This window comes from Lipomyces doorenjongii (genome assembly GCF_038497915.1).
Source record: "Lipomyces doorenjongii strain NRRL Y-27504 unplaced genomic scaffold V1508scaffold_32, whole genome shotgun sequence".
Taxonomy (NCBI): Eukaryota; Fungi; Ascomycota; class Lipomycetes; order Lipomycetales; family Lipomycetaceae; genus Lipomyces; species Lipomyces doorenjongii.
In genome coordinates, this window is record NW_027118099.1 from 90,809 (window position 1) to 109,363 (window position 18,555).

An 18,555-nucleotide genomic window follows, 5' to 3' on the forward strand; every position below is an offset into this window, starting at 1 on the left:
GAACTTTTTTTTGTTTTGGGCGCGATACCATTGTCCGTTCTGGTACCAACCGCGCCCAGCCACACGATGTCGCGCCCAGCCACAAATCCAGACTTAAACCCTAACATCAGTTTCATCTCCACTCGGAGCATGCCAGCCTGGCAACTTTACTCCGACAGAAGTATCATCGGTACCCAGACTACAGGAAACAAGCGACAATTATTGTATTAGCGAGATAAAATGGCTGATAGTGTTCAGAAAGTCACGGAGTACCCGCAGGAATTTGTCAAGGATGGCGTGGCATTTGTTAAGCGGTGCGCAAAGCCTAGCAAAAAAGGTAAGTCGAACTTTGCCTCCTTATCTCTCTTTATTCGCGGCTGAAGTGAATGCGAACGTGAAGGAATTAACGGACGAGAGAAGTGTCCAGGGGCTAATGAGGTATGCTTTTAGAATACATTAAGATCGTGCAAACCGTTGGTGCTGGATTCGTTGTTATGGGTGCGATTGGGTATATCGTGAAGTTGGTACGCATCTATCATTCGTTCTTTATCAAATCGATTCAAGCGAACATGGTAACGGCCAGTAAGACTGACATATATAGATTCACATTCCAATTCGACACCTCATCACCGTCTAAGCATCTGTCATATTGATCGAATAGTTTACGTCCGGATTATCAGCTCATCCTTTCTTTGTCGGGGTATTTGATTACAAAATTCGAGTGTATGTAGACCTTGTGTGTAATAATAATACATGTATTATAGTCTGTACGTCGTTTGTTCTTGGAGTCGTCCGCATTATTGTCACGAATTGCCTGCACCTCAAGAGTTTGAATTGAATATTTTGCAATTTACATGACCAAGACAAAACTAAAAAAAGACATCATTCGCCAACCTATAACCCAAGAAAATGAAACTCAATCCCAATTCCCACCATGCGCAAAGGAAACTACTATGCACGAATCTAAAACTAAAAGTAATCATCCTGGTCGTAATCATCATCCTGGACATCCAGAGTCATCGGGACACGTTTTGCTTCAGGACAACTTTCCTGTTCGACGCCTTCGAGCCACTGATGCAGCATGACACTGCCTTCTTCGGCAGAATACCCGTTCCAGGCAGACGAGGCTATGATGGGAAGATACGGATGCCATGATGCGTCACGGACACAAGCGACTGAGTCGCCCCCACCTGTGAAACGAAGGCCGAGACGGTAGTATCGTTCTCGAGCATCGGTGTGAAATGCAGCATTGTTCCCCGACGCGGCCGAGACGTCGATGATATTTTTGACTTGACCGTCTAGCGACCAAATATGTACTTTACCGTCTGATGAACCGGAGTAGACGTATTGACTTCCCGATGTACTAGGAGGTGCGAAATGGCATCGAATGAGAGTTCGCAAAACTTGATGACCGGTATACGTCATGACACTGCAATCGTTCGGATGTCGGCTGCCGACAGGGCCAGGGAACCGCTGGTAGCGATAATCGAAGCGTGTGCTGTAATCCTTTGGCTCCATGTCCCGGAACTTGTCAGCAGATACCAGCTTGCGGATATCCCACAATTTCATAGTCTGGTCCTTCCCGTTCGAAAGTAAATATCTTCCATCTTTCTTCGAGTCGATGTACGTGATGCCTTCGACGTGACCGAGTAACACGCCAGCCTCCTGCTTCGACCGCAAACTCCGCCTGTCCCAGACTTTAATAAGCTGATCGTCTGAACCACTATACAGAATATTTCCCGACTCGTCGCCAAAGCACACGGCATTGACATCATCAGTATGACCCTCAAGTTGCAGCAATACCCGGCGAGTCTCGATATCATACACATACATGCAGCTATCGCCAGCGCCCGCTACTATTTCCCTCCCGTCCGCGGAAAATCGGATCGACCAAATACCGTAGCTGCGATGGATATCGTTATAGCCACCAGCACTGAAATCCAAAGGCTCTTGGCCCTCGACTTCAGGGCTTGTGCTCGCAAGATGGACGACCGGCGATATACTGCTGTACGCGATCCATTTGTTGTCCCTCGACAGCGACGCATCGGTCACCGTCCAATGCGCCATGTCGGCACGCACAGTTTTATATAGCCGCCATGGGAAGTTCTGCGTAGTGTCGTATAGTCGCACTTTAAAATCCTGTGACGCCGTAAAGAAGAAACTACCGTCTTCCGAAAACTGGCCGCTATACGTCCGAGCATGATAATGCAGAAAATTCTTGGACGTGTGATTTGGTACGAAGTTCTGTTGCTGATTAGACTTGTTGGCTATATTGATATTCAAATAAACAGCATACTCTGCAGAATGTAGAGGACGGATACTTAACAAAAGAGGTTTCGCGTCTAAACAACCGATCGCCAAGAGAATGCGGATATTTCCGTCGACTTTTAATCTGATACTCCTTCGATTCGACCTGTTCCCATTAGCCATTCCATATTCAATATAGCAATCACACAACACGGGGCATACGTATCCAAATTCTCCACTATTGGCTAACTCCGCACCTTTGGGATTCGGCACCGGGTCTAGCTGAGAAGCCATCACATTGCGCCGCGGTTGCACTGTAAAATAAATACCAAAATGTTCAGCAAATGACATAATTCCAAAAAATAAAAAAAAATAACAAAAAACAATGGGGAAAACGTAATCGTGGGTGTGAAAAGTTATAACCAGACCGAACTCCCACTAGACTCCAAAATTCCCTAAGCAACGCCCCACCGGCCTAGTAGACAGACGAATCAATCTAATACTGACTATTACTACTTTATCGCAAATGATGGGGATGGAGTAGAGTCGACCGGTCGGTGTGGTTGGAGCTGCAGGGAGAGTTGGGAGAAGTCGGCCGGCAGCGCGGGCGCAGTTAAGAGATAAGCGGGACTTACCAGACCGTCGGCCATTGGTGGTCAAGAAGGACAAATATACGCGCTGGCCCAACTCCCCGTCACTATCGTCGCTATATTCTTCCTCGTCATCCTCTTCTTCGTCGTCATGTTCTTGTTCTTCCTCAACAATAAACTCGTCGTCGTCTTCGTCGTCTTCGTCGACCTCGTAGGCATAAGTCTCGTCCGTCTCGGACATGTAGAACGGAATACCTTCCTCCAGCAGCGCACCGTCGAGCTCCTCGTCGTCGTAGTCGTCCTCGTCCATCTCGTCATCATAATCATCGTCGTCCTCCTCGTCGGGCGGCCTACCCGCTGCAAGACGCTCCGTCCGCTCGTCTTCATCAACACCGTACCGCACCTGGGCATAAATCCCACCAGTCTGCGCTGCCAAATCCGCCGAGTCGGCGTCATCAGATCGGTCCATATCAATTGACATTGAATAGCTCATTTTGAATATATCCGCCGGCGTGAAAAGTAAAACAGTAGACGATACGGTGTCACTTCTACAAGCGGCACATCAAAGCACTCGCCCACCAGGTGCGAAATACGTGAGGTAAGGGTTTATGCTACTATGGGCTTTTCTCCTCGTCGCGATCTAAACTGCAACTGCGACCAAAAATAATAAAATGTGGTAGAAATAGAAAGAGAATTAGTAAAAATATACCACCAACGAATATTTTTTCGCTGAACAAAAAAGTACACAGACGATTTCCAGGCTTTCAGCCTGGTCAAAAGCCAAAACACTACTATAGATATGTCATGTGTGCGGCACGTCGTACGTAGGACGAGACTTACGTAGGTATACGTGAAGCATAATTTTGCTGCTACAAGGGACCTGATCAGCATTTTCTCGCATTGACAACTGACATTTGCTCCGGCCTGTGGAAGTAGAAGTACAATAGAATGGCAGTAAACAAGTCAGGCGCGCTCGGCACAGTCATTGCTGTCATTGCTAGAACGGTACACTTCTCGCAGTTGTCTATAATTAATTTATCTTATCAACTGATATAATCATGGTAGAGCGAGCTTCCCTGCCTCTTTGTACGACAGCAACCGTATTTTATATTATCCGTCGGCACTGCTTCGGATTTGTTTATGTATAAGGGGAAGAACGAGTGGGTCCCGGACGAGGAGTACATGGATCTCGGTGAATGGTGAGTCATTGTCTTCACTTGTACACTACTGTGGGCGACGGACGTGCGTGGAAGGGAATGGAGCTAATAGGCTAGGGACGAGGAAGTGCGGTTCGATATTTACGACGAGCCAGAGTTTCAGGTTATGAATTTCTGTGTGTTTGTCAGGCACGCGGACCAAATAGTTCGCGTGGGCGAGACGGATATCGATTTGACAAAAGTGCAGCAGCACGCCGAGCATGATGCTTGGTGGAGCCTAACGAATGATGGAGAGTGAGTGTTGAATTATAAGCGTAGCTTGGTAGAGTTAATGGCCTGTAGGTATGCCGGAAAAGTGTTTATCGAGCTGACCTTTTATCCGATACGGAAACGACGACAACCGAAAGCGACTCCGAAGACGCGACCGATATCTCAGCTTCTTGTACAGCATTCTATAACACAGAAGCACCCTGTAGAGTTACAGCAGCGACGATATGCACCAACTCACGTCTTACCGAAAGCAAAGCCGATACTCATGCCAACCCTCCCACAACTTACGCAGACTCCAAGGCGATGGAGTGGTTCTGCTGCGCAACGACCAACATTTTCCGAGACTCCACAGATCACGCCATCATTGCAGAACCATCAGTACATTGGCGACGACGCAGCGACGGGTATGCCACCAAACCAGTTGGAGATGCAAATTGTAGGCGCGTACCCTCAAAGTCCAGTATCACCAACGTCCGTTGCTGACAATTCATATCACGATTGGGACCACGCACCGGGCCGCGCACGCGACGTGAACTACTACACCCTCTTACGCGACCAAAAACCTCACCGCAACGCATCTAGCTCGTCGCTGCCAGAAGACACGCAGCCGTTTGGCGACCAGCCTTTCGTTGACCGAAACGCAATTGCACCACCTCCACACACCGATTTGGCGGATGACTTTGCCGGGATATCAATAGCGCCGCAATCAGCTAGACGCGTCAGACGGAAACCTGTCGGCAGCCCAGCAGCAGTCACGAGACTGGCATTTACACCAAAGTTCTTCTCTGCAAACGACATTCCGCTTCCACCTGCGCTGCAACAACATATTCCTCAACGAAAAAAGGAATACCTCTCACCAACAACCCACGCGCCAGAACTTGGCACACCAGAAGGCTACGCAGCAGTCCGCGATTCCGACCGCTTTTTCCGAGAACAGTTAGAAAGACAAGCAGAAGAGGAAGCTAGAGCGAGGGTTAAAAGAGAGAGGGTGTTGGCAAGACGAGTGTTGGCACCCGGAAGTCCTGCCTTGCCGCCGAAGATCCCATTGAACGTTTCTAGGGAGGAATTTTTGGCGTTTCAGACGCGGAGTCGGGTTGTTTAATTTATTCGAGACGTGTGCTGAATCTGTCAAGCACCTAAGAGCTTCTCCAATTTGGGATTGCGGTGTTAGTACTGAATGCATATAGATTATTAGAAAGAATAGGGTCTTGAGAATTACTTGGTCGTTCACCCTCCTAACGGTGACTCGTCAGTCACGCCGTCATTGCAACCCACATGGGGGAATAGCTAGGGGGTATTTTGACACTTTAGTTATATCTCCGTCGCAAATTTTTTCGGTACCCATTCCTCCGCAAGACAAAAGCTACTGTTAGCTATGTTCTAGCGTTAAATGAGGAACACCTCACGGAGACTGACGTCGCAATCCGATAGGTGATATGTCTCATGAATATACGGCGATTTTGAACGCCTCTGGATGCCGTAGTCCGTGACGCGAAACGAAATTAGATTCGTACCTGAATCTTAGCCTGCTTCGTCCTACTTTCTGACTCCCTATAAAAGAACGAGAGGGTACCACACTGGGAATTTTTTGGGCTTGTGGGTTTGCCATGTCGCGACGGAGAAGGCTGCGTTGCAGTTGTCAATGGCATACTGTGCAGCTATTGACGTAGTGTCCGGCTATTACAGAGCCGCTTCATGCTGTGTCGTCGCGCTTGTAGAAGGCGTGCAATTGTCTGGTGTCGTGCGATTGCATGCATATCGCTGTTAAACTGCTGCGTTGAGTGTTTAGACCATTGCGCATCGTGTGTAAAGAATTTGACGACAGTTGACAACGTACAATCCGCCCAGTCCGGTAGAGGACCCCGACGGGTCCCTCACAGGCGCATACACTGGTGACTTTTTATATATATACACAAACTCCGAATTCTATGAATATATATTGCCCTGTATAAAAACCGACGCCGATCCTCACACAATCATCGCACGTCGTCTCAAAATACACACAAACGAAAACAATCGATCTATCAAATATTCCAACAAACAAACAAAGAACACCATAACATCCAAATAAGCAATACACAATATACATATAGTGTATATCGAACTGACAAACCAGACTGAAAATCATAAAGATCGTTAGTAGAGTAAAAAGTTATGCAATTTCAATATCAAAACAGTGAAACAATACGGTACGCAATAACACCATAAATCTAGTGAACCATCCCAAACCCATTTACCTAAATACTATTAAAATAAAATAAATAAAATCCTAAGAAGCAGCTGAAAGACGAAGAACACAGTTAGGGTTCTTGAAACTTCCGTCTCTTGCGGGCGCCGCTGTGATCGTTCCCGCTGTCAGGATCTAGTCCGAGTGACTCCACCTCGCCGGCGTGCACGGTCCGCTCATGCCGATTTCTCAACCAGGCCGTCACAAACCGATGAGTCCGGCACTCTCTTGCGCCCTGCCATCGGCACACGAATTCGCGCACGCCGTGAACCTGTCTGTAGTGTCGCGAGCAGTCGTTGTTGCGGTGGAACCCGATAACATGCCAGTCGCATGATGGTTCGGGACACTTGTAAGGGCGTTGGGAGACGGTTGCGTCCGGAAGGAGGGCAATGTGTTGCTTGAGCGAGGCAGCATCAGAAAAGACGAGCGCACAATGACGGCAGCGGTAGTTTCTGTTGTGGCCTTGACGCCTGTTTGTGCGTGCTTGTGCTGGTATTACTGTTGCTGTGGCTGTAGTTGTTGGAAATGCTGTGAGTGTAGCAGTAGACGACGGCACGGTCACCGTAGCGCTCATTGATGTTGCCAGTTCAGGAATTGTCGAGATCGCGGAGAGCGGGGAGGCAGACGACGAGTCTGTCGACGTCTTGTCTGGCAACGGAGATTGTGCGCCAGGCACCGCCAGATTCAGACCCACATCAAAGTCCAGTCCGAATCCGGGGGGGAGCTCGGTCGATGTGTTAATAGTCGTGTAATTCTTCTCCGGCATGGTCTGAAACGACGACGCAATTTTCGTATCTGTGCCAAAGCCTGTATAATAGCTGCCCTGATAGTAATTCGCAAAGTACTGCGCCGCCGTAACTGCCTTCGTCTGCTCGCTCGAAATAGAGCTCGCGCTGGTCGCCGCACTGGCAGTGCTGGCCGTGCTGTTGTTTCTGCTGTTTGCTTCCAGCTTCACGCGTGGCACAATCCATGAGGTTGGCGAGGACTGGGCAGCCTGGACGGACACGTTCCCGCTCCAAACCCGGGAGGTGCCCATTCTTTCGTCCACGAGCTGCTCGAGCTCTGGAGACCACGCACGAGCGGCTGCCGGCCCTTGTTCCCCCTCCACGTGTGACTGATACTGGGAAACGTCGTCCTCCGTCACAGCGTCCACGAGTGCAGATGTGAAATTCGGTGTCGCATCCGCAGACGAGGTAGACGACGCCGACTCATTTGACGCGGCGGAGGAGTAGTAGTTGCTAACATTGCCGTACATTTTGGTCGAGTAGTCGTAGTCGATTGTGGTGGCAAGGGGAAGGATCGATGTGCGTGGGACGCTGTTGTACTGATGTGGTTCTGTCTGTTTGTCTGGAGCAATTGTGAACTCGGAGGCCGATAGACGGCCCCACTGAAGCTGGAAGGAGTCGTCGACCATTTGGTGAATGTGAAGGCTGCTCGAGTTATTTGGGGGCGATCATGCTGTGGCCTGTGATGAGGACGGAACCGGCTCAGCAGTTTCAACTAACAGAGCAATGCTTATGACTGACATACCTGATCTATGAGAGTAGAGTCGACGACAGAATATTCGTGATATGACGCAGACAGAATACAGGCGAAGAGCAGTGAAAGCCGAGATAGTGACGAGCGAGAGCGACTTAGAATGGCAGGGACCTAACTGAGGCGGGGACCTAACTGAGACGAGGACGGCCAGACGGAGGCGGCAGAGACAGAGCCAAACACACGATAAGCCCAGAGAGCGGGCACGAACGGGCATAGGTTGTCATGGTGACGGTTCCACGACGCCCTAGCCCTGAACGCTTCTGGAGAAGCGCGTACAATAAGTTGGCAGAGCGTGCAAGCTGGAAACAGTGTACGAACCGCTGGGTAGAGCGAGACTGGAGTAGGGTTACCAGTAAGGTGTGCAGGATTTGTTTGACCCAGAACAGAGGAACGGCCCAGGCGCGCGGTTTATGCCCGTACCTGTGTCCGTGCACGCCCTTATTTTGTCCTGACATGGGTCTGCTGCCAGCGAGTCAGATATAGCGCAGTGAAGCTCCGCTGGTAAAGAATCGGACCCGGTGTAGATGCACGGGCCTGGACTATGCGTGGCCCTCGGCCAGTCTCGCTAACGCCATCCTGGGCCAGCGTCAGGTCTGCCGGCCGGGCCCCACTTGAAACCACAGCCTCGTATCGCCGGCGCCGCTGATTGGGTAGGCAGCGATATCGGCTTCGGCGAATCTCTTAGTGCTTGCATCATCATCATGACAGCTCCACTGTATCCAGAATTGAGCCTGCAAACCTTCTACGACCGGAGCCTGAGAAAGGTTGCAGTTCCCCTCTACGCTCCAATCTCTCTCTGCTGTAGTGCACTATGAACGGATGGAGGTGGCGCCGAGTACTGGGTAACCAATACTAGCGACCGCCCTGGCTAGCTGATGCTGCCTATTAATGTGAAAAGCTGCGGTGATGAAATCTAAAGTACACTGACGTGGAATGACAAGAGCAAGCCACGCAGCACGAGCCATCGCAAACGCACAGATGCTGACTGCTTCGGACAATAATAGAGACCAAAGCACGCCATTTTGGGTGAGCTTTCATGGAGTGAGCTGGCATACCAAGCACTATACGAAAGTTATTCACAATGGTGGCGGAGAAGTATGAGGACTATCGCAACAATATGGCGTGCCCCATTCGGAGAAACACTGTAATTCCGAGGACACAATTCCCGAGATTCAGCTGCAGACCATTATGGAATAGCAAGCAATCCAGCCAGTTGCTGCTGCAAGAGAAATTCTAACCAACGCCCATTCTACGGATTTAAATGCTCGTCGCCCACCCTCTGCCACAAAAAAGCAACGACTGCAGCACCCGAATTTGTATGTAAATGATCACAATACCACTTTTGTGTTTGACTGATATGTGCGTGCAGAAGCTTAATGGACGATGCCGTTAGCCGTCGTCGGTATCGGCCGAACCCATTGACTTGCCTGTCTGAGAACCAAGTCCGGATGTTCTGCCGGATATAAGCGCACATGCAGACATGGAAACACACACTGTACGAAAACCCACACGACATACTTCGCTTGCATTTCACCGTACGTGTGTTGCGCAGTGCTTGCTGTCCCTGCTAAAATTGGGCACTGCGCATATTGCCTTGCTGAACTGACATAAAGTACATCCTTAGATACAGACACAGTCAAACGTTTTCATTAACAATACAACAATGTACGAAACTACTGCACCATGTCTATATAGACTCGTTCTTCGCCTTCTTAGCATCTACAGCCGCAATCCGTTTCATTTCATTCACAAAGCTCTCCCCCCAATATGCAGACGTGTACTTGCTCACATACCTAAACAGCTTTTGTTGATTCGCGATCCTTGTCGCCTCAGGCATCGTCATCGCGCTGTCTATCGCCTCCGCAAGTTCTTCCGTGTTCCACGGATTCACAATAACACTGCCATTCAGCGACTGCGCGGCACCCGCAAACTCTGACAATATCATCACGCCGTGCCGTTTTTGCTGGCACGCGATGTATTCGTAGGATACGAGGTTCATACCATCCCGCGTGCTGCTCACAAGGCAGGCGTCGCTGACAGCGTACAGTGCCACAAGCTCGTCAAAGTTGACAGAGCGATGCATGAAGTGGATCGGCATGAACTCGACCGTTCCAAACCGGCCGTTGATTCTGCCAACCAGCTCGTTCACCACAGCCCGCAAGTTCTGATACTCCTCCACGTCTTGTCGCGAAGGCACTGCGACCTGCACCAACACGACCTTGCCAATCCACTCTGGGTGCTCCGTCAAGAAAACTTCCAGCGCATGCAGCTTCTGGGGAACGCCCTTGATATAGTCCAGCCGATCTACTCCCACAATCAACTTCACACCCTCGAACTTGGCCTCCAGCTGAGCGATTCGCTTCTGCACCTTCTCGGTCTTGAGCGCTTCCGTGAATTTGTCCGGATCAATACCAATCGGGAACGTGCCAACAGTGACTGTCTTGCCATTGTACTCGACTCCGTTCGGCAACGTCGGCAACCCCAATATTCTCGAACAACTAGACAAGAAATGTCTCGCATAGTCGTACGTATGAAAACCTAATAAATCGCAATGTAGCACGCCTTCAAGAACCTCCCTCCGCACGGGCAAAATCCTATAAATTTCACTAGAAGGGAATGGAGTATGCAAGAACCACCCCAGCTTAACATGGGATTTCGTCTGTGCTATTTCCTCGCGTAACATAGCGGGCAGCAGCATCAAATGGTAATCATGCACCCAGACTAAATCTCCATCCTGTACAACATCCGCGACTACATTCGCAAAGAGACGGTTGGCCTCCCGGTAAGCTTCCCATGCTATCTCGTCGAAATTCATTTCACCTGGGTGGTAGTGGAAAAGCGGCCACAGAATACTGTTGCTGAACCCGTTATAATGCAGGTCAGCAAGCTCGTCGGAGAGGAAGACTGGTACACAGCTGAATTCATCGCGAAGACGCTTAACCACCATTGGTCTCTCGTCGTCCGGTACCTCGAGACCTGCTCATAAAGATCAGCATTTTCCGTACAAATCAGTATACAATACGACTCTGACGCATACCCGGCCAGCCAAACCACGTGAAAGTAGTAGACTTCTTCAATCCTGACAAAGCAGACACCAATCCACCAGACGACATGGCGAAATCATAATCCCCATTCTCACTTCTCTTAATCGTAACCGGCAACCGATTCGAAATAACCATTAAATTATCCGCTCTAGCCTCCATCGTCTTCCCTATCTAACTTGTATCACCTTACTGATCGTGTATATGCAAGTAGGTTATACAAGACAACGGAATAGCTGATGAATACGGAAGATAAATAGTGGATGGCACGGACCGTTGATCGAATCCCCCGCGGTTCATCTCGGCAGGTTCTCTTTGTTGGCGTCGCGACTCATGCGGATAGTCTAGTCTGGGGGATGAGGTTCTATCCGTGACATCTGCTCCGCATCTGTGGTGGTACTGACGTTTATGCAGTGCCATGGGGACATACGTCACTACTAAACACAACAAACTACAACAATTATATACCCTGCGGCTGCTCCATTACAAGATCAGCCAATTCTATCGCATTACCAATCTTATGCCAACGGATTCCGAAATTGAGGCCGTCATCCTCGAAACGTTACAATCGGCCGACTTTGATACGGCGACGCTGAAGTCTATTCGTCGCGATGTAGTCTCGAAATTGCGCCTTCCGGAGGATTTTTTTAATAATGCAGACTGGAAAAGGAAATCTGCTGATATCGCGGATCGTGTTATGGTATGTCTATTCGTGCCGAGAGTAAGAAGTGGCTGACCCTGGTTGTTGGTTAGGACGAACTTGACAATGACCACGACGCAACAGAGACACACATGAAGCGCAGTCGAGGAAGGCCAAAAGTCTCGCAAAACAAACAAAACAAAGACGCCTCAAAACCTGTACCAAAGGAAGCCAAAAAGACTCAGAAAAGGGCAGCAGCGCTCGAAGATGTGGAAGGCAAAGTCGCGTTGAGTATTGCAGAGGAAGAACATAATGTCACACCGGTGCCTTTGTCGGAGGAGCCTGCCGCGGAGAAATCCGAAGTTGTTGAGGGGGACGCGTCTGAGTGTTCAGATGTACGCGACGACTTTCCGGAACCGACTAGCAAGAAACGGAAGTCATCTCGCAGTTTCAAATTAGAATCGAAATCCCCATTGACCAAGGCACTTTCGAAAAAGTCAAAGAATAGGTCAACGACGAAGCGAGAACTCGGCGATCCATTGGAGCAAAAGATCGCGACATTGAAATCGTGGGTTGTCAAGTGCGGCGTACGGAAACGATGGACCCGAGAACTTGCGCCATATAACACTAAGAAGGACAGGATTTTACATTTGCAAAAGATTCTGGAGGGTCTAGGTATGACGCCGCGTTATAGCTTAGGTATTACTCTACGTGTTCATGACTGTCAATCAGGACTGACAGTGACTAGAGAAGGCAAAAAAGATACGAGAACGACGTGAAATGGAGGCCGAAGTGGCACAATTACATGGTGAAGCAGGCGAACCGACTGATGCTGGCAACGAGAGTGACAACGAAGATAACGATCTCCCGGATTCTGGTGATCCCTTGAAGCTGAAATCAAAGGTAGTCGCGGGCGATTTCTGTATTGATTTCTTGGGTGATCAGAGTAGCGACAGTGATTAATATTTCAGTAATCTGTATGATAACTGGAGTAATTTAACATAATACCACATATGAATACTAGCTGTACGATATACCCTGCAATGCCACAGATTTTACAATTCCTCAATGACATTCTTCGCCTCAGAGACTATAGTCGTTAGCATCGAGGCCGGTGGAGAAACTTGATTTACGTACTGCTAATACCCGTATTATCAGGCTCGATCCACGTCTTCGTAACCGTCCCATCCTCAACCAAAACAGCAGCCCGTTTACTCCGCTTGTTTCCAAAGAACTTGGTCGCATCGAAATCAAGCCCAAGCGCACTGATAAACTTCAGCGACGGATCAGCGAGGTACTTTACCTGGTTAGAAGCACCTAGTTCCTTGCCCCACGCGTTCATCACGAACGTGTCGTTACCAGAGATGATATAGATTCCCGAGACACCTTTTTTGGACGTGAATATTGGGGCGAGAGAGACGTAGCCTGGGACGTGGCGGGCGGAGCAACCAGGGGAGAACGCGCCAGGGACAAAGACAAGAATGGATTTACCCTGGGCTGATTAGCTTTATGGACCCGCCAATATCAGTCATGTTATTTAAGGTACCCTTTTTGTCAGCGCGGCTAGATCGACTTCGTCACCAGGAGATGAGCCGTAGAGAGGGACAGTGGGCACTTTGTCCCCGGCTACGACCTTGGAGGCTCCTGAAGCGTGGAACATACGGCACCTGGGGCGCGCGGTGGGAGCGCGGATCGTATTGCGAGCACAAAGTAAAGAAATTGTGGATGCCATTCCTACTTTATTCCAGACAGATCAGCTGAGATCTGCTGGAAATTGAAATATAGTGGTGAAACGGAGACCGGGGCTCTAAATAAAACTGAATCAACCTGATCTGAAAGTCCACCGCACACAACAGTCGTTGGGAAAGCTGTTATCCCCCGATTCGACGGCATCTTACTCAGCAAACCCGAAACAGATCGTTAGCAATTTAAGGCTCGGCGGGTCAAATGACAACCTGCAACACATTATGTTAAAAGGGCTGTTCCGAATATTCGTCGACGAATAATTATTCGCGTCATTTTTTGTGCGAATAACGAATAACGAATATTATTCGACGACCATCCACGGAAAGAATAATTGACCGGGCATCGGATTCGATATTCGCTGCAATTATCGCTCCAATTGACTGCTTCAATTAAGTCCCTACAGCGTCACCGGTTGAAAAATGCCGCTTGAATGACTTCGTTTACAGAGTATCTACACTAGTAACGACACATAAAATGTGGTATTACTGCCATTGTACTGGCGGTAGTACAGAGGTAATATAAATATAATTGGACGGAGTATAACGGAGCTACTATCACTCACTCAGGTAATCTTGGCGGTAGTCTCAATGAACACTTCTTCTTGACTGAATATGGTGTAGGATGATAGCCCTGGAGTTGGGTTTGACAGCTGATCTACTGGTAAAAACTTCATAATCGTAGCCTTCGTTAAGGGCGAGGTAGTTTTTGGCGGTTTCCTCGGGCTTCCTTTTGACTGATGATTGATATATGCACGAATATTTGGGTTTTTAGGGTCGATATCACTCGACCTAATTCCTATTTTTCGAATATAATTGAAAATATCAAATACCATGCGAATGCTTTTCTCGGGTCGAATAGCGAAATCGAATATAGGGGGAAACTGCGGATATTCGTATCCGCAACAGCCCTATTGGTGGTTTCCGTGGGTCTCCATTTAATTTAATGAGACTCAGTAAAGCTGATAGTCAGATAATAGTAGAGAAACACTGATATTAAGCTGGAGATTCGTTCTGAGCCATTGACAAGTTAGTGCAAGGTTCTTCCCAATACTAGTCATGTTATTGGGCCAGACCTGCTGTTCCTCTTTGGGACTCGCTTAAAATATTTGCTAAGTAATAATGAATCAGCTCATTTTGCTGTATTCATCTCTCCTTGTCAACTTACTTTGGGATCTATTAGGACATAAACGATCAATGAGGACTGTTTTGGGCATCTTTTTTGTCGGTCAAGAGTTTCAAAGCGGAACCCACCGCACGACATTGTCACCCTACAGTCGCAATAGTAACTAATACAAGATTCTCGCAGACCTATCGGCAAAACGCCGCCCGATTCCTAGCACACTTACATTGGATTCTTCAACTCTGGATTGTTCCACAATAATATTGTCTTTTGTGTGGGAGAATGCACTAGTAGTTCGTTATCGCAAAGAGCCGCCAAAATATACCAAGGAAAGCTAGTCCCAAAGAGGCATAGCGTCTAGGCAACACCAACGTTCGGTTTCTCAAAGTATTCTTACACCCGCCGACAGCTTTCGCGACATGAAATTTCAAGTAGTGCATGATCACTGGAACCGTCACAATAATTATACAACCTCGCGACCGCCATAAAGCACGATTCGACGTTACACTATTCTGCAAGTATTAGATTGTTGGCCATTTTGCATTTATTTATACCAATCCTCGGTCATTGAGCGAGTCATTACCCAGTCATTACCGAGTAGCAATCATGCGGCAAAATTTCGTCGGCCTGGTCGTGTCCCAGGGAAAGATGGCGAAGACTATTAAAGTCCAGGTGCAAATTCCAGTACACAATTTGCGGTATAAAATGGTGCGTTATTTCCTCCGTTATGTCTCCGTTTTGCGTTTTGTGGTTACATCCAGAACACTGATAGTTAACGTGCGTATAGGTTATCAACAAGCGACGAGACTTCTTAGTTCATGACGAAGGCGACATCTGTCGCGAGGGCGATATAGTGCGTATCGAATCCACGCGTCCATTGTCCGCGCGCAAGTTCTTTGCAGTCGCGGAGGTCAAGACCGCGTATGGCCAAGAACTTCAAAAATACAAGAACTATCCGCAGATGGAGACCTCGTATCGGCAGTACATAGAGAATAATCGCGGACGATTGTTATTGACGAAGGAAGAAAATTCGAAATATGAAGTTCTAAAATCAGTGCTTGACAAGCCGCTGCCATCGGCTATACGCCTTGCTAAGAACGCTAAGCAGTACAATGATGCTTTGAACGAGAGGAAGCGAGTGGAAACAGAGATCGAAGGTTTGCTCAAGGGTGCGCGCGGTCGGAAAATCCAGCTCAGTGAGGACGGTTTGCCAACGTTTGTGGATCTGCTTCCGAACACTTTTTCGCGGGATTTCATGCGCTTGTTTCACAGACAGCAGGGAGATACTCAAAGAGCTCAACGCAACTAGCACAGTCTCTGCACCAACTTAGTACCAGCAGAAATAATAATGAAGATTAAGCCTTAGCCGGATTTTGTTCGCTACAGCGAGGTAACTCTACTGCTACCAAAATAACTGTCAAACCTTTATGTTTCAGTGTATGTACAACACAGCAGCGACAGTTAGTAATATATGATGTCGTCCCACGCCTCAAATATCGATCTTTTGTCCTTAACTCTGTCTTTCCTCCAGTACTAATGTAATGCCGGCGGCTTGTCCCGAGTGTGTCAACTGATACTGCGAGCAAGTCGAAGTCTTCCCAGACGACCCTTTCACAAGCTCGAATCCTGCTAGAGGTGAGAGCGAATTACATCCCGAATCCATGTCTGAAACAATCGGAAACCATGTGCTCACATTCCAAAATACGCTAGAGCTGTCAGCACTGTCCTAAGAAGGAGACTAATTTGACATTTGGACGTGGAAACGATTAATGTACTGAGAATTTGTTGCTCATACTGATGCCAGTATCGCTCTGCACATGTTAGTTAGACCACAAAGTAAGAGATCTAAATATATACAGTGCTTGTTATTGAAGACTTGAGGGTCTGTACGCAATGTATAGCTTCTACTGTGTTAGCCATCGGGAGTTAGTTAATAAACGGAGGTTCACGTGATCAGATTATCTGGAAGGAGTCGCTTCTCCTTCGGCCATGATATCATACATTGTGACACTTCATCGCACGTGCGAAGAAGTTATGGGTGCGATGGATGGATCAATTCGTTGATCGAAGGAAGGACAATCGGACACCAGACTTCAGTCACTTGCAATGACAGATACACTTTAGGCAAATTCATCATTAAATGTAGTAATAAAGCAAGGCGACTAATAATGCAAATTCACATGAGACAGAAAACGCAAAATAATGCATATACAAAATGGAGACTACAAAGTACATATACAAATACTTATAGTAACGAAATATAGGTACAAACTAATACATATCGCGAAAGAAAATGCCGATTATTTAACACAAAGGGACCATGACAGTAAACCATAACAATTACAAAAAAAAGCAAAGCAAAAACAACTGCAATAGATAAAACCGACCCCGACTTTCAAAACCGAAGAGTATAACGACCAAATAAAGTGAGCCTTTCTATCACGGTGCAACCCGGTCATTTCTTGCTCGACGAAACAATCTTGTAAATCATAACCCGCGAACCTTATATAGCAAACCAAACTCAAAAGAAAACAAAAGCAAAAACTACCAACTTTTGTATAAATAAAATTTCGCCATTTCGTAGCTTGTCCAACAGATAGCGGTGCTGGGCATGTTTGAAATGATTCGGGGACGCAGGCCGCGTATGAAGCCTGGCAGACCTTCGCGCTGATATATGATTCTAGCCGCGTCCGCTAGAGACCGAGCGCTGCGGATTTCAGCATCCTGGGAAGTACCCTTCGTTTGTAGAAAGGTTTTGATAACATCCATCGGGGTTGTGACGGCTGCAGCGACGGCACCAGCTAAGCCGCCGGCGACGCAGTGAGTAAGAGGATCGTATCGGCGCTGAGGGTTAAGTACTTTGGAAAGCACTTCATACGTCGTGAAGTTCAGCGCTGTCAGTGGAATGTTCATGAAAAGCGTAGTGGGATAAGAAATGTAGAACGCCGAGAAGCCCTCGTTGCGGTAGATACTGGCTGCGCAAGCCGCGATATTTGGGAATCTGCTGCCAGCAAGTTGCATGCGCTGCTTGATAACGTCGAAAGGATTCATAAGTGCATCTGACGCAGTTGTAGCACACGCTCCGGCGAACGACGTGGCAATAGGGTGGTAACCTGTACCCTCGTTGCCACCGAAAGCGTTTTTCGTGAACTCATAGCAAGAGAAATAGATTGCATGCGCTGGGCCAGCGCCAATGGCGACGGATGTTATACCCCGCCAGAGGGCTCTTGCACCCTCGGTTGCTGATATCCGTGATATTGCATTTGAAATGCCTGTGTAGCCGGCGTTGCTCATACTGACCACTTGCATTCGAGTCTACGTCATATTAGGCTAGAAAATGCCAGAGTGCAATGAACAACATACCTTGATAGCATCGACTGGATACATAACAGTGTGTTCCTATATAACAATTCCTTAGTCAATTGCATTTTAGGTGCTAATTGGTGCGTGGCATCGACCACCCGCCACAGCGGTCCAGAGAGTGACTGCCTAGCTTGGCCGCCAACGAAATGATCGACATACCATTATACCGGCAAATGCACCCGCCATCAAATTCGATGTGAGGGACGTGTTCTTCGGGAGCGCCTCGTAATCATATTCTTCTTCCACTTCCTCGACGAGAGGTAGTTCCTGCTTCTCGTCAGCCTGGAGCATCGGGACCGACGGCGGAGGCTGCTGCGTGTGAGATGGCACCGACGATGGATGAGATACAGCAACTGCAGCGACTGCGGCGGCGGCAACTTGCGGTGGTGGTGGGATAGAAGATGGCTGCATGCGGATGGGCCGGTAGCACAGCAGGCTGGTGGTCGATGTGCTCAACACTTGCAGTCGACAGTGGGGCTAGACTGGATACGGGACGAGTGTGGCGTCAGAGCACAACTGGACTATGAGATACGACGGGAATCAGAGTATGAACAACTCTGAAGACGAAAAGTCGTGTTCGAAGAGTGGCAGGTGAAAGACAATCTTAATTGATAAAAGGCGATCTCACATCGACTGG

General features: G+C 48.3%; 9 protein-coding genes across 9 annotated transcripts; 4 read left to right on the forward strand and 5 right to left on the reverse strand.

The window, feature by feature from the left end:
* The first annotated feature begins 131 nt into the window (after positions 1–131).
* On the forward strand, positions 132–832 carry V1508DRAFT_419356 (uncharacterized protein). Its single transcript, XM_066940588.1, has 3 exons — positions 132–316; positions 430–503; positions 581–832. Exons 1-3 carry the CDS (start codon positions 220–222, stop codon positions 614–616), a joined length of 207 nt encoding a protein of 68 aa, XP_066795192.1. The 5' UTR covers positions 132–219; the 3' UTR covers positions 617–832.
* On the reverse strand, positions 743–3,546 carry V1508DRAFT_419362 (WD40-repeat-containing domain protein). Its single transcript, XM_066940589.1, has 4 exons — positions 2,862–3,546; positions 2,449–2,540; positions 2,276–2,392; positions 743–2,223 (listed from the first exon to the last, which is right to left on the reverse strand). The coding sequence occupies exons 1-4, from the start codon at positions 3,307–3,309 to the stop codon at positions 949–951; spliced, it is 1,932 nt and encodes a 643-aa protein (XP_066795193.1). The 5' UTR covers positions 3,310–3,546; the 3' UTR covers positions 743–948.
* Positions 3,547–3,583: 37 nt separating this feature from the next.
* V1508DRAFT_163853 (uncharacterized protein) lies at positions 3,584–5,515 on the forward strand. Its single transcript, XM_066936080.1, has 4 exons — positions 3,584–3,821; positions 3,882–4,015; positions 4,091–4,267; positions 4,316–5,515. The coding sequence occupies exons 1-4, from the start codon at positions 3,765–3,767 to the stop codon at positions 5,343–5,345; spliced, it is 1,398 nt and encodes a 465-aa protein (XP_066795194.1). The 5' UTR covers positions 3,584–3,764; the 3' UTR covers positions 5,346–5,515.
* A 942-nt stretch (positions 5,516–6,457) lies between these two features.
* V1508DRAFT_163928 (uncharacterized protein) lies at positions 6,458–8,424 on the reverse strand. Its single transcript, XM_066936081.1, has 2 exons — positions 8,035–8,424; positions 6,458–7,872 (listed from the first exon to the last, which is right to left on the reverse strand). The coding sequence occupies exons 1-2, from the start codon at positions 8,221–8,223 to the stop codon at positions 6,544–6,546; spliced, it is 1,518 nt and encodes a 505-aa protein (XP_066795195.1). The 5' UTR covers positions 8,224–8,424; the 3' UTR covers positions 6,458–6,543.
* Positions 8,425–9,610: 1,186 nt separating this feature from the next.
* Positions 9,611–11,527, reverse strand: V1508DRAFT_164013 (glycosyl transferase). Its single transcript, XM_066936082.1, has 2 exons — positions 11,047–11,527; positions 9,611–10,985 (listed from the first exon to the last, which is right to left on the reverse strand). Exons 1-2 carry the CDS (start codon positions 11,210–11,212, stop codon positions 9,697–9,699), a joined length of 1,455 nt encoding a protein of 484 aa, XP_066795196.1. The 5' UTR covers positions 11,213–11,527; the 3' UTR covers positions 9,611–9,696.
* Positions 11,352–12,876, forward strand: V1508DRAFT_419371 (uncharacterized protein). Its single transcript, XM_066940590.1, has 4 exons — positions 11,352–11,411; positions 11,465–11,750; positions 11,804–12,389; positions 12,439–12,876. The coding sequence occupies exons 1-4, from the start codon at positions 11,407–11,409 to the stop codon at positions 12,651–12,653; spliced, it is 1,092 nt and encodes a 363-aa protein (XP_066795197.1). The 5' UTR covers positions 11,352–11,406; the 3' UTR covers positions 12,654–12,876.
* V1508DRAFT_419374 (thioredoxin-like protein) lies at positions 12,600–13,569 on the reverse strand. Its single transcript, XM_066940591.1, has 3 exons — positions 13,237–13,569; positions 12,828–13,182; positions 12,600–12,780 (listed from the first exon to the last, which is right to left on the reverse strand). The coding sequence occupies exons 1-3, from the start codon at positions 13,420–13,422 to the stop codon at positions 12,746–12,748; spliced, it is 576 nt and encodes a 191-aa protein (XP_066795198.1). The 5' UTR covers positions 13,423–13,569; the 3' UTR covers positions 12,600–12,745.
* A 1,592-nt stretch (positions 13,570–15,161) lies between these two features.
* On the forward strand, positions 15,162–15,864 carry V1508DRAFT_398127 (mitochondrial 37S ribosomal protein uS17m; the record flags this gene model as incomplete). The annotated part of the gene is made up of 2 exons (XM_066938191.1): positions 15,162–15,263; positions 15,343–15,864. 2 exons carry the CDS (start codon positions 15,162–15,164, stop codon positions 15,862–15,864), a joined length of 624 nt encoding a protein of 207 aa, XP_066795199.1.
* A 1,235-nt stretch (positions 15,865–17,099) lies between these two features.
* V1508DRAFT_356077 (mitochondrial carrier domain-containing protein) lies at positions 17,100–18,209 on the reverse strand (the record flags this gene model as incomplete). Its single annotated transcript, XM_066936979.1, has 3 exons — positions 17,100–17,870; positions 17,919–17,954; positions 18,078–18,209. 3 exons carry the CDS (start codon positions 18,207–18,209, stop codon positions 17,100–17,102), a joined length of 939 nt encoding a protein of 312 aa, XP_066795200.1.
* Between the last annotated feature and the right edge of the window lie 346 nt (positions 18,210–18,555).